Source organism: Hyperolius riggenbachi, chromosome 12 (assembly GCF_040937935.1).
Source record: "Hyperolius riggenbachi isolate aHypRig1 chromosome 12, aHypRig1.pri, whole genome shotgun sequence".
Classification (NCBI taxonomy): domain Eukaryota; kingdom Metazoa; phylum Chordata; class Amphibia; order Anura; family Hyperoliidae; genus Hyperolius; species Hyperolius riggenbachi.
Genome location: NC_090657.1, coordinates 20,213,672 through 20,227,488, shown reverse-complemented (window position 1 = coordinate 20,227,488; position 13,817 = coordinate 20,213,672). Strand labels below are relative to the sequence as shown.

The 13,817-nt window shown below is 43.5% G+C and overlaps 1 protein-coding gene across 7 annotated transcripts in view; it reads right to left on the bottom strand.

Annotated features, from left to right (window-relative positions):
- Positions 1-13,817, bottom strand: part of RGS9 (regulator of G protein signaling 9) — a 224,586-nt gene that overhangs the window by 100,023 nt on the left and 110,746 nt on the right. For all 7 annotated transcript variants that reach the window (XR_011025387.1, XM_068264027.1, XM_068264028.1 and 4 more), the window contains one exon: positions 10,097-10,193. Coding sequence is in view for 6 of the 7 variants with exons in the window: in XM_068264023.1 (XP_068120124.1) it covers positions 10,097-10,193 (97 nt within the window). In the remaining variant the exon portion in view is untranslated. The remainder of the gene's footprint in view (positions 1-10,096; positions 10,194-13,817) is intronic.

Sequence of the window (13,817 nt, the reverse complement as noted above, 5' to 3'; positions counted from 1 at the left end):
ATCGGATCTGTATCATCCGTGGACCCCTCCAGAGTCTCTGCTCTGCAGACTATGAGCAGCAGAGGCCAGACAAGGTCAGCAATGTCTATGGAGAGAGCTGCACTGCGCATCCTATCTGTGTCAAAGCTCTGCAATGCACTGGCATTATGTTATTATTTCTGCTGCCTACCTGCACCAATATCATTATTTGTATCCACCCACAGCACAAATTATTATTAGAACAATTACATTGTAGCATAACATTATTAGTCATAGTATCTCTTACTGCAGCATGAATGGTTTATAATACTTTCCTTCCATTATACGATTATTATCAACATACATTGCTGCAGCTAGTAGCCGGTCCGAGAGAGGAGGATCCTCTCTATATACTCTTTAAAGTGGATCCGAGATGAACTTTTACTTATTGCATAATTGTGTTCCTTTCCTATTGTTCATAGGGCATTCCTCAAGCCAAATACTTTTTTGTTTTTTTTAATACTGTAATTCCCTATAAACTAAACAAGCCACGCCCACAGATTTTCAGAGAGCCTTGGCATTTTCAGATAGTAGCAAGGGCTTATGGGAGCTTAGTCTGGGCAGGAGGAGGGGGAGGTATTACTAGCCAGAGATTTCAGAGGCAGAGGGGAGGAGGGAGGAGGAGGGGGAAATTAGGTTTTTTTTCACAGGCTGAGTGCTGAAGATGCAGATAAGCTTGCCTGTATGTAATGTTTACAAACATGGCTGCTGTCATTGTATCACAGGAAGAAATAATCATATTCTATTGAAGCAGTTTGCAGCTAGATTTGCAGTGTAAACTATCCAAACTTTAGAGAAGATATATAGATTACTTGTTATATTTATTTTTTCAAAGATCCGCTTTAAAGGGCAACTGAAGCAAGAGGGATATGGAGGCTGCCATATTTATTTCCTTTTAAGCAATACCAGTTGCCTGGCTGTCCTGCTAACCCTCTACCTCTAATACTTTTACCCATAGACCCTGAACAAGCATGCAGCAGATCAGGTGGTTCTGACATTGTCAGATCTGACAAGATTAGCTGCATGCTTGTTTCTGGCATTATTCAGACACTACCGCATCCTAACAGACCAGTAGGACAGCCAGGCAACTGGTATTGTATAAAAGGAAATAAATATGGCAGCCTCCATATATTTCTCACTTCAGTTGTCCTTTAAAGTGAACCTTAAAGGTAACCTGAAGTGTGAGAGGGATATGGAGGCTGCCATATTTATTTTAAACAATGCAGATTACCTGGCAGTCCTGCTGATCCTCTTCCCGTAACACTTAGTTTTAGACCCTGAACAAGAATGAAATAAGAGGTTTCTGACTGAAGTCTGACTAGCTTAAGCACATGCTTGTTTCAGGTGTGTGATTCAGAAACTACTGCAGCCATAGAGATCAGAAGGGCTGCCAGGCAACTGTTATTAAATATGGCGTGCTCCATATCCCTCTTACTTCAGGTTCCCTTTAAGTGAGAATAAACCGATGAGATCAAAAATTGCATCTATTCTCCTACTCCTAAATCTGTTTTGTTTTTCTTTGGTATGTATATAGCAACAAGAACGAGCAATAGCTGTACAGCACTCAACTAGAATAAAGTAAGTAAATGGATAGCTCTCACCAGTCCTGTATGTAGTCTGTGTATGCCTCTATTTCCACAATGTGCAAACATTGGATCACATACTCACACACAGACATCAGTGTGACCTACTAGTGCATGCAAATTGCAGCTTGTATGGAGTGGCGGGCGTGGGAGAGAAGGGGAGTGCAGACAGAAACATGTCCATATTGCATCTCTCTAACTGAAATCTATTGGAAATCTGTCTGCAGTGTGTGGACAGGCAATAGATCCCTCTCTGATCAGATTTGATCACAGAGGGATCTACAGTGGCTTGCGTAAGTATTCAGCCCCCTTGAAGTTTTCCACATTTTGTCACATTACTGCCACAAACGTGAATCAATTTTCTTATAATTCCACGTGAAAGACCAATACAAAGTGGTGTACATGTGAGAAGTGGAACGAAAATCATACATGATTCCAAACATTTTTTACAAATAAATAACTGCAAAGTGGGGTGTGCGTAATTATTCAGCCCCCTGAGTCAATACTTTGTAGAACCACCTTTTGCTGCAATTACAGCTGCCAGTCTTTTAGGGTATGTCTCTACCAGCTTTGCACATCTAGAGACTGAAATCCTTGCCCATTCTTCTTTGCAAAACAGCTCCAGCTCAGTCAGATTAGATGGACGGCGTTTGTGAATAGCAGTTTTCAGATCTTGCCACAGATTCTCAATTGGATTTAGATCTGGACTTTGACTGGGCCATTCTAACACATGGATAGGTTTTGTTTTAAACCATTCCATTGTTGCCCTGGCTTTATTCTTTAGGGTTGTTGTCCTGCTGGAAGGTGAACCTCCGCCCCAGTCTCAAGTCTTTTGCAGACTCCAAGAGGTTTTCTTCCAAGATTGCCCTGTATTTGGCTCCATCCATATTTCTATCAACATTGACCAGCTTCCCTGTCCCTGCTGAAGAAATGCACCCCCCGAGCATGATGCTGCCACCACCATATTTGACAGTGGGGATGGTGTGTTCTGAGTGACGTGCAGTGTTAATTTTCTGCCACACATAGCGTTTTGCATTTTGGCCAAAAAGTTCCATTTTTGTCTCATCTGACCAGAGCACCTTCTTCCACATGGTTGCTGTGTCGCCCACATGGCTTGTGGCAAACTGCAAACGGGACTTCTTATGCTTTTCTGTTAACAATGGCTTTCTTCTTGTCACTCTTCCATAAGAGCCAACTTTGTGCAGTGCTCGACTAATAGTTGTCCTATGGATAGATTCCCCCACCTGAGCTGTAGATCTCTGCAGCTCGTCCAGAGTCACCATGGGCCTCTTGACTGCATTTCTGATCAGTGCTCTCCTTGTTCAGCCTGTGAGTTTAGGTACACGGCCTTGTCTTAGTAGGTTTACAGTTGTGCCATACTCCTTCCATTTCTGAATGATCGCTTGAACAGTGCTCCGTGGGATGTTCAAGGCTTTGGAAATCATTTTGTAGCCAAAGCCTGCTTTAAATTTCTTAATAACTTTATCCCTGACCTGTCTGGTGTGTTCTTTGGACTTCCTGGTGTTGTTGCTCCCAATATTCTCTTAGACAACCTCTGAGGCCGTCCCAGAGCAGCTGTATTTGTACTGACATTAGATTACACACAGGTGTACACCATTTAGTCATTAGCACTCATCAGGCAATGTCTATGGGCAACTGACGGCACACAGACCAAAGGGGGCTGAATAATTATGCACACCCCACTTGGCAGTTATTGATTTGTAAAAAAATTTTGGAATCATGTATGATTTTCGTTCCACTTCCCACATGTACACCACTTTGTATTGGTCTTTCACGTGGAATTCCAATAACATCGATTCATGTTTGTGGCAGTAACATGACAAAATGTGGAATACTTCAAGGGGGCCGAATACTTTTGCAAGCCACTGTATCTGATGGTCGATCTGGCGGCACATCCATAGGTGTATGGCCACCTTAAGAGCCACGCAGTGCGAGGTCGGTCCTAACAACCTCTTATGATTACTAGAGACAGTCTATGACTTGTTTTATGAGGCTTGTAGGATGGGCCCCAGGCTGTGAGGGTCATCAAGAAGAGCCAAAGGGAGGGCTATGAACATTAAAGAGAATCTGTAAAAAGAAAAAGTCAAGGGGATCCAGCGCTGGCTCCCCGGACCCAGAGCGGCAATCATATTTACCATTGCTGCTGTGCACAAAACGCAGTAGCATCTCTCCACTTGGGCTCTGGCAGAAATAACCAAGCCCTGTTGGGTCCGTTCTTCTGCACACTTTGCCAAGCAGCCGACAAGGAGATCCTCAGGGGATCACGACGCTGGATCCCTTCTACTGAGAAGGAGGGGAAGCCTAGATCCTTCAGAGGCTCCCGAAGTAAGTACCCTCCCGGGCTTTTTTATTTTATACAGCTTTATTTTATACGGCTCCATCAACGCTTGGCTGAGGGGCCCCAGGATTTTTAGTTGCGCCCCTGCTGCATACAATCATTGACCAGCCCTACTGATTATGGCCAGATCAGATGTCATACTACACAGCAGCTGGTAGAATTGTCCCACCAGTTGTCTATCAATATCTGCTCATTTTACTGATCGAGCATTAGTTCAACATTTCCATTCTATATCACGTTGAGAGAGCTGCACAGTGCACTGGTGGGGGGACAGAGCTCTGCATAGGTGTGCTCTGCATAAGGTGGTACAATGGCAGGGCCAATATTATACAAGATTTCTGATGTATTTTAGTTTACTATCTGATGATGTCGGGTAGTAGACCAGGTAAACCACTGATATCAGAAGAAGGGATCATTTAATGTAAGGCCAGCGTAAGCCTGAGGTCTGTTACTTGTAAAGTATCCCTTATCCCCCATCCCCTCGCAATGTTGGATTATTTCGGCTGATTGATTTGTATTCACAAGGGGAGCCTCCTGCTTCTCTCTTTCTCTCTCTTTCCTCCTCTTATACTTGCTGCTCAGGTCAGCTCCTCCTGCTTGCCTGCTAGCGGCCGCTGGACAGACAGTTGCCCAAATAATGACCAAAAAGAAAGTCTAATGTCTGTACCCTTCAATGGCTGTACCATGACATGGCAGGGGGCAGGAGGATATAGGACAATCCGGCTGGGCTTGTGGGCTCAGTTATGCCCCCCCATGCTTCTCCCCAGCCAGACTCCTGCGCTGCATAAACAAAGATAGCGATAATAACTGCAGCCCCAAGCGATGGTTAAACATTAATCTGATGAAATGAATAATGGATGGTATTTCCATCATAAATATCACAATTGCTGTGTTTTCAGCACAAAGCGTAGGCGGAGGACTCCCTCAAATTACAAACCCCTCTCAGCCCAAGTTAGGGCACCTCTTAAAGCAAACCTGAAGCGAAAAAAAATTATGATATAATGAATTGAATGTGTAGTACAGATAATGAACAACGAATTAGTAGCAAAGAAAAAAGTCTAATTTTTATTTTCAACTGTATAGTTTTTTTGTTTTATATATTGCATTGCATTATACTGTCACAGTTGCAGTTTTTAAACCATACTGTCTTTTAAGCTCTAAAACAAAGCAGAAATAACCACCCTTTGAACTTTCCTGCAGTAAAACCTTATCTCACGCTGTCTCTCTGCAAACTGTCAGAGGCGTTACCAGGGGAATTGCACTTCAAAACTGGGGACAGACAGAGCCCTAAAGGGTACTGAATAGTTATGAACTTTATTATTAAAAAGTACTGTGAGTGCAGGTGTGCCACACATTCAAAAGAAAGGAACACACACTGGGGGGGGGGGGGGTTCCTTGTCTATCCCCCACCACCCCAATTGTATCTCTGGAGTAGGGTGTAACTATCCCCCAGGTCCCTTGTGAACACCTCGCACTTGTAACAACATGCAATATACAATTGATTGGCTTGTTTGTGGTGTGGTAGTTCAATAGTACATGCAATCAGTACCGCCGCCCTCCACAAACTACCGTGAAGCCAATACACTAGCTGGCTGGTCAGCCTGGATGGTGTGGAAGATAGACTGAATCTTAATCGTGCTCATACACATATACAGTGAACAACAGATAATAAAACCCATGAATCGACATGTTTCACCCCGAAGGGCATCGTCAGGAGTGCAAAATGAGGTGCACCGTGCCACCTAAATACATATGTACACTATATACACATATCCCATATACACCACCACCACCCCCCATATACAGTGGCTTGCAAAATTATTCGGCCCCCTTGAAGTTTTCCACATTTTGTCACATTACTGCCACAAACATGAATCCATTTTATTGGAATTCCACATGAAAGATCTTATGCTTTTCTGTTAACAATGCCTTTCTTCTTGCCACTCTTCCATACAGGACAACTTTGTGCAGTGCATGACTAATAGTTGTCCTATGGACAGAGTCTCCCACCTGAGCTGTAGATCTCTGCAGCTCGTCCAGAGTCACCATGGGCCTCTTGCCTGCATTTCTGATCAGCGCTCTCCTTGTTCGGCCTGTGAGTTTAGGTTTATGGCCTTGTCTTGGTAGGTTTACAGTTGTACCATACTCCTTCCATTTCTGAATGATCGCTTGAACAGTGCTCCATGGGATGTTCAAGGCTTTGGAAATCTTTTTGTAGCCTAAGCCTGCTTTCAATTTATCAATAACTTTATCCCTGACCTGTCTTGTGTGTTCTTTGGACTTCCTGGTGTTGTTGCTCCCAATATTCTCTTAGACAACCTCTGAGGCCCTCACAAAGCAACTGTATTTGTACTGATATTAGATTACACACAGGTGCACTATTTAGTCATTAGCACTCATCAGGCAATGTCTATGGGCAACTGACTGCACTCAGACCAAATGGGGCTGAATAATTACGCACACCCCACTTTGCAGTTATTTATTTGTAAATAAATGTTTGGAATGATGTATGATTTTCGATCCACTTCTCATGTGTACACCGCTTTGTGTTGGTCTTTCAGGTGGAATTACAATAAAATTGATGCATGTTTGTGGCAGTAATATGACAAAATGTGGAAAACTTCAAGGGGGCCGAATACTTTTGCAACCCACTGTAGCTCAAGTCAGAGCTGAAATGCTGCGTTCAGCTGGGGTTTAAATATGGTGAAGCCACGCTGTACCTCCCATCTGGGTGTCTCCCTCTGTATTAGGTCTATCCATGTTCCTCCTCCATGAAATGTTGGTGCAGGAGGGAAGATACCATTGAATATAGGAGGACTCTCGCCCTGAATGCTGTATAACAGTGTAGATGCGTTGGGACCATTATGATGACGTTATGTCCGCCCGCTGCTCCAGGATCACTAATACTACCAGCAATGCTGGAAGGTACAGCATGGCTCCACCATGTTTGATGTGTCTACAAACTCCTCCAGTCTTCTGGTGGCTTTTATACTTTATCTTGGCAGTGGTTCAGCAGGAAGGTCAATATCGTTTTTTTTTTCTTGTTATGTATTTTTTTATTTTTTTCTTGTTCTGTTACTTACTGTTTTTTTACAGGAGGTTATTATGTAGCTGTGAATGACAATAAATAAAATATCACTCCAGCTGTGTTTGGTCTACTCTAATTAATAGGTTTGCCTGGTCACACATCCAATTTTGATTGGCTAATTTTACCAATATTACATGTAATTCAAGAGTTTATCTATATAATCTGTTCATAGTATTTTAAAGTGGACCCAAATTAAAAATACAAGATTTCAGAAATAAAATCTATTTCCTAACTTATAATAATAAATATCAGCCTTTTTTCAGCTGCATGATGACAAATATAAAATATTGTACATTTATTGGAGGAACCCCTCCCCTTCCTTTCATATTGCCGGGACAGAATCTGGCAGACTGGTGGAGGAGATAAAAAACAACACAGGCTGCTACTGATGATGTCACAGGGGAGGTGATCTCGGCTTGTGTGAGATTTCATATAGACAACGCCCCTGTGAGGGAGGGTAGCTGATGACAAACACACCCATGATCTAAAACCTCCTACTAAGCTCAGAAGTAATAGCTGCCACCTGTATATCCCTAGTTCTAGAAAGAGGAGGGTGAAAAGCATGCACTGAAATGCTCATAGGTTTGAAGGAGTGTTTATTTATCTTTGTATGTGTCAAAGTGGTGCAACTAAATATTTTGAATTTAAAAAAATGTTTGTTTTGGGTCCGCATTACGTCTGTTTGCCCTCATACTACACAGAGGTGTTAAAATTGGTCAATGATTAGCCAATAAAAATTTGATGTGTACACGCACCAATTTTGCCACTTCCATGCAGCAGGAGAGACAACACATTTTGAATGCTATGAACCGATTGTGGAAGTAAGTGCTCATACTACAAGGAAGTTGTAAAATTAGCCAAGCAAAATAGGATGTATGTACCAGCTTAAAGCGGTATTGTCACCATAAAAATCATATTTCGACAGCAACTGGTCTGAGTGTATTAAGTGATAAAGATGCTAATCCTGCATTCAAAACTTGCAAAACGTTTTCTGCTGTTATAGTTTGGAGTTATCACATACTTTAGGAGCACTGGCCCTAGTGCCAAACAGTTGAATGCTGGGAGTTCTTTTTATCTATAATATATTCCTCCTTTTCCATTTATTTCCCTATCTAGCTGCTTATCAGAAACACCCTCTGATCACTTGTGTTTACAAGCAAGGCTGAGGTGGCTCAGTGATTGGATGTGTAAATAAAAAAAAGACAGTGGAGTTGTTAGTATACACCTCAGTGGGAGTGTCTGAAGACTCTGGGAGGAGGGCAGCTAATGAATACACAATGAGCAAGAGAAGGGAGGGGGGAAAACAAGAGTCAGGGAGGATATGATGTCAGCATTAGCTTGCCAAGATGGCCACTGCCTAGAATAGGATTTTCTGCTTTTCCTTTATAAAAATCACAGGGATCATTACGTGAATAGCACAATACATCTGTTATGTAAGTAAAGGTAGTATTTATCTACTTATATATGTTTTTTTTATTTCTAGGTTAGCATGGGTGTCGCTTGTTCTTTAAAGCCTGGTACACACTTTCAATTATACCACCAATTTCATTACCTACAGGTAGTATGAGGGTTAACCTACACAATCTGCTCATGGTATTTAATTATCTGTTGACCCTCATGCTACCTGGAGGTGGTAGAATTGGTAATTGATTGGTCAATTATAATTGAAAGTGTGTACTAGGCTTTAGTGATTGAGGTTTGTTGTTGGTCCAGAACAGGAATGGGGTGGTTGAGTAAAAATGGGGCGTTTATTAATGGTTAGAAGTTGGTATAGTGTGTGCCTGTGTGATCACTGCAGGGCAAGTCAATACACAAGTACAGTGTGGCGCTGTCACAGCTGGCTCGTAGTTTCTTCCCATGCACTTGTCATAGCAGACATAGGACACTTGCCATAACCTCGCATCCCACACTTCCTAATGTACAAAACACATAGAAATGGCTTGCATTGCAAAACGGCATGTCAGAGGGATCAGCAGTTCCAGGGATACTGTAAACAGAATTAGAAAATCTAAATTCTTGTGCAGAAGTGATGCTGTAACCAGAATGCATACATGTAACCCATGCATGGGGACTTCATACAGACAGTGTCCTGGCTGATGCTCATAGCCCTCATTGCCTTAAAGCGGAATATAACCCAGCATTTCATCTGTGCTCTAAAACATTATTTACAGCATATTATATGCAACCAGCATTTTTTTTTTTACTAGACCAGCATTCGAAGGGTTACACAGGGCTGGAAAGTTTAGTGTAGTGAAATGTGGACGCCTCTGAAGTTATAGATAATGTTATCTTGTGTTTACTTAAATATATCAAGTGAGGAATGTGACAAATAATCTGACTGTGGAGAAGCAGCTCAACACAGACAGAGAGTCAAAGCATTTCTGCCTTCACTACATAATGAATAAAACCAGTTATTAAGAAAATGCAAAGTCAGCTCACAAAGCAAAAACTTTTGGGAACCTATAATATCTAAATGAATAATAGTACTTATGCACAAATGCAAATATGATAACCGTATGGCATATACAAAAGTAGGAAAACATGTTTTCATTGAATATTAGGTCAGTCAATTTCTCAGGCGATAGTCCAAGGCAGAATGCTGTACAGACACTACAGGTCAGCGACATGTTCTGTTGCTATGGAGGAGGGGGGGGGGGGGCAATGATGCATCACAGGACAGATAGCCCTTCAATTGGAGTGGGAAAAAAATGTGCTTGGCTGAAATGATTGAGCACTGCAGATCTCTCATTGGCGCCATTGTACACATGCGAGGTTCTCAGCAGAGATGGCTCCACCCGACTCACTAAGAAACATCTAGCATGTGTACAAGACTTTCATGTACAAACTGGCCCCACCCTGGAAGCAGAAGATGGAATAAGCAAATCAAAGCTTCTATCAGCTAATCCAGGTAACAAGCAGCTGTGCCAACTGCTCAGTGATTTGCAAGCCCCCGCTCTCTCTCCTGCCTGGCTACAGTCACTGGAGTGTTCAGGGAACTACAGGTGGCCGTACCAAACTCTAGGCCAGAATGGTGATTGCCCAGCTTACCTGTGATGGCGTGGGGGATGGTGGTGATCATCAGGCGCTGTGTGTGCGTCTTTATTCCTGTCTCTGCATCCTGCATCTCCAGCAGCAGAGCCTCGATCTGTAAAGAGGAGAAGATAGGGGAGCGGGTAAGTGTATGTGATGTCACTAATCTCCGATCCCCCTCTGTTGTGTGTCACACTCACTGCTTCTGGATCAACAAAACACCCAATCAGCCAATCCCCTTTTATCGGGCACTTTTACCCGACCCTTTATGTTTTACTAGCTGATGCCCTGACGTTCCCCGGGTATGTATTAGGCTGGTGTTGGCTCCGGCCACTTTTCTAACCCTAACACACAATTACTCAAAACCTAGTTTGTGAGCTTTGCGTTCTTTGGCATCAATAATTTGTAATGAAATGAAACAAATCTGATTGGCTGTGACTCCACCCCCCTTTCTGAATTTGAACCCCCTGTGACCCAATCACCAACTGTGTCAGGTTTGAGGCTTGTGTCATTAACAGTGCAAGAATGGCAGCAATTAAATATTTCCCTTGAAAATCAATAGGTGAATTTTGATTGGCATTTGTAGGTTCCACCCACTTTTCTGAATATTAATCCCAGTCACCCAGTGACCAACTGTGCGAAGTGTGAGAACCCTGCCATTAACAGTGTAAGAATGGCTGCAATTTACATTTTCCCAGTGAAATTTGTATTTGTCTCTGGCCACTTTTTGGTTATGGGGATAAAACATATCCTATATGTTGTTAATCCGGGTAATGTACTATGTGTGTGCCACATTTCATTCAAATCCGTTCAGTCATTGTTGCGTGATTGAGTAACAAACATCCAAACTTTCACATTTATAATATTAGTGAGATATACCAATAAAGTACATTACAGTGTACATTATTATGGCCGTGCAGACAGAAAGTGTTGCAAAATTTACTACAGAATGACCAGGACCTTTGTAAAAGCCCCAACTGAGGGAGAATGCTCTTTAAAATACAATTAATGTAGAGACAAATTCTCTTTCTTTCTTTCTTTCTGTTTTGTTTTGTTGTTATGATATTAGTCCATTAATGGACTATGTTGTTGTTATTCTATCAAAGTCAAAAATGTGGTATTATTCCTCCGCTTTGTAATATGATTTATTGCAATAATATGATCAATGCCACAATAAAACATTTTGAAAACGAAAATACAATTCTACCGTCTTTTTAAGAAACAAAAATTTTTTACATTTCCTTCATTGTAAGCCTGAAGTTGGAGCTTGAAACAAAATATTCAGGGCTGGTCCGCCCGTGAGGTGGGGTGAAACAAATGCCTCAGGCGGAACCCGGGGGGGGGGGGGGGGGGACACGCGCCTGGGTCCCCCGATCTGCGCTCCTTCTCCATCTTTTAAATAAGCAGTCGCCACTATTAGTAAGAGGCAGCGGGCGGGGATGACTCACCTCTTCCACGTTCCAGCGTGCGTTCCACTGTCGTCACTTACAATACAGTGGGCAGGATTGCAGGAAGTGATGACTGCTGCTTATTTATAAGCTGGAGGGGGAGCGCAGATTGGGGGTCCCAGGTGAGGGGGGGGGGTCCGACCCCCCCTCCTCACCACTGTGCTCAATATCCCCTTCCTGCCCGCTACCCCCTCCAGTTCGGTGGCCCCCACCCACTGTGATTTCTCCAAAGTTTGCCTCAGGCGGCAAAAAGTCTAGGGCCGACCCTGAAAACGTTTAAAATTAAACCAAAAAAACTTCTCTCCACCCATCCATCAGGTTTCTCTCCTCTCTCCCTCTTCTTCTGATGACACTTCGCTCTAGGCACAGTTACTGACCTGAGGAAGCAGCTCTAGCCATGAAACGCGTTGTTGAGCATGCATAATAGCATTGGAGAAGCTTTTACCCTTATTTCGACTCCAGCACATTACTTCTCTAATAAGGTAGGAGATTTGGTGCCATTTCTACTTTAGATTACTCATTATTACCATATACTCCAGCTTTTGATACAACGAGCTCCTCAAGCTATCATTCAGTTCTTTGATTATTTGTTAGTTTCTCTTTACACCTTCAAATTGTGCATCTTTAAGTATAACAAATGTCACCTCCCCACGTGTGAGAAGTAACAGCTATATTGCATTAGGTGCAGGATTAGAAGTGCAGGCTCATAGCCATGTCCAGTTCATACCTTGCATGGATGAGGCCAAAACAAAGGGAAGCAGCTGCATGCAAGCTGAATTCTATAAATGTAGAAGTGTGCTATGAACCGAGTGATGGTAGCTTGTGCAATGTAACCTGTAACCAGCATGTCTGAAATCTGTTTGGGTAGCTAGTGCAATGGTAATATATGTCATGATACCCTTGATAACAGTAACTGGTTTGATGTAGCCAGTGCAACAGGTATGACAGTAATCTGTGTGATGGTGACTTGTGGACAGTACAATTTATGCTGTAACTTGTGTTACTGAAACTAGCTGGACAGTAACTGTCATACTCACGTGGCTCTGCTCCGTCCGCGGTGTCCTCCGCGTGTGGCTTCAGTCCCGCACTGGCGTCCGGCGGACTCTGCGCGCACGCGTGTTGCTGGCCGTGGTTTGGCGACGACGGTCAGGGGCGTGCATACGTTCATGCGGAATGGCGTCAGGTCACGTGTACGCATGCGTGGGACTATGGCGGACATTTGTACGCATGCGCGGTGTTTGAGGTCGCACGCCAAAGTGCGGCCCTGCCCCTACAAAAGGCGGTCCCTTCCCAGCGTTCAGTGCTGCTCGTTCTGACAGCTAGTTTGGTGTTCAGCGGTTCGCTCTTGAGCAAGCCAGTTTTCCTGTCTGATCTTCTGTTGTGACCCGGCCTGTTTGACTATCCTGATTCTCCTGCCCTTACTCGGATTGTTACTGGACTCTTCTCTTGCCTGCCGCCTGCCCTGACTCGGATTGTTTACCGGATTTACCTTCATTGGATTACTAGAGGTGTCACGGTTCTCCCAACCACCAGCTGAGACTATCCCAATACTGACCTGGAGAACACTAGGCAGCTAAGTCCAGCTTTCCCCTTGGGGGTTGTTGGTGAACACCCGTGGGCGCTTAGATTCCATTTTCCATGCACAGGTTACTGTCACACAGGTTACTGTCGCTCTGATTTCCATGCACAGGTTACTGTCACTCTGATTTCCATGCACAGGTTACTGTCACACAGGTTACTGTCGCTCTGATTTCCATGCACAGGTTACTGTCACACAGGTTACTGTCGCTCTGATTTCCATGCACAGGTTACTGTCACTCTGATTTCCATGCACAGTTTACTGTCACTCTGATTTCCATGCACAGATTACCATTGCGCACATTACTATTGTATAGGTATCTGTTATGTCTTCAGACACTGTTGACCCTTCCACCGATGGAGGAAACGTTACCCAGTCAGAGTGACAGCAACCTGTGCATGGATATCAGAGTGACAGTAACCTGTGCATGGAAATCAGAGTGACAGTAACCTGTGCATGGATATCAGAGTGACAGTAACCTGTGCATGGATATCAGAGTGACAGTAACCTGTGCATGGAAATCAGAGTGACAGTAACCTGTGCATGGAAATCAGAGTGACAGTAACCTGTGCATGGATATCAGAGTGACAGTAACCTGTGCATGGAAATCAGAGTGACAGTAACCTGTGCATGGAAATCAGAGTGACAGTAACCTGTGCATGGAAATCAGAGTGACAGCAACCTGTGCATGGATATCAGTGACAGTAACCTG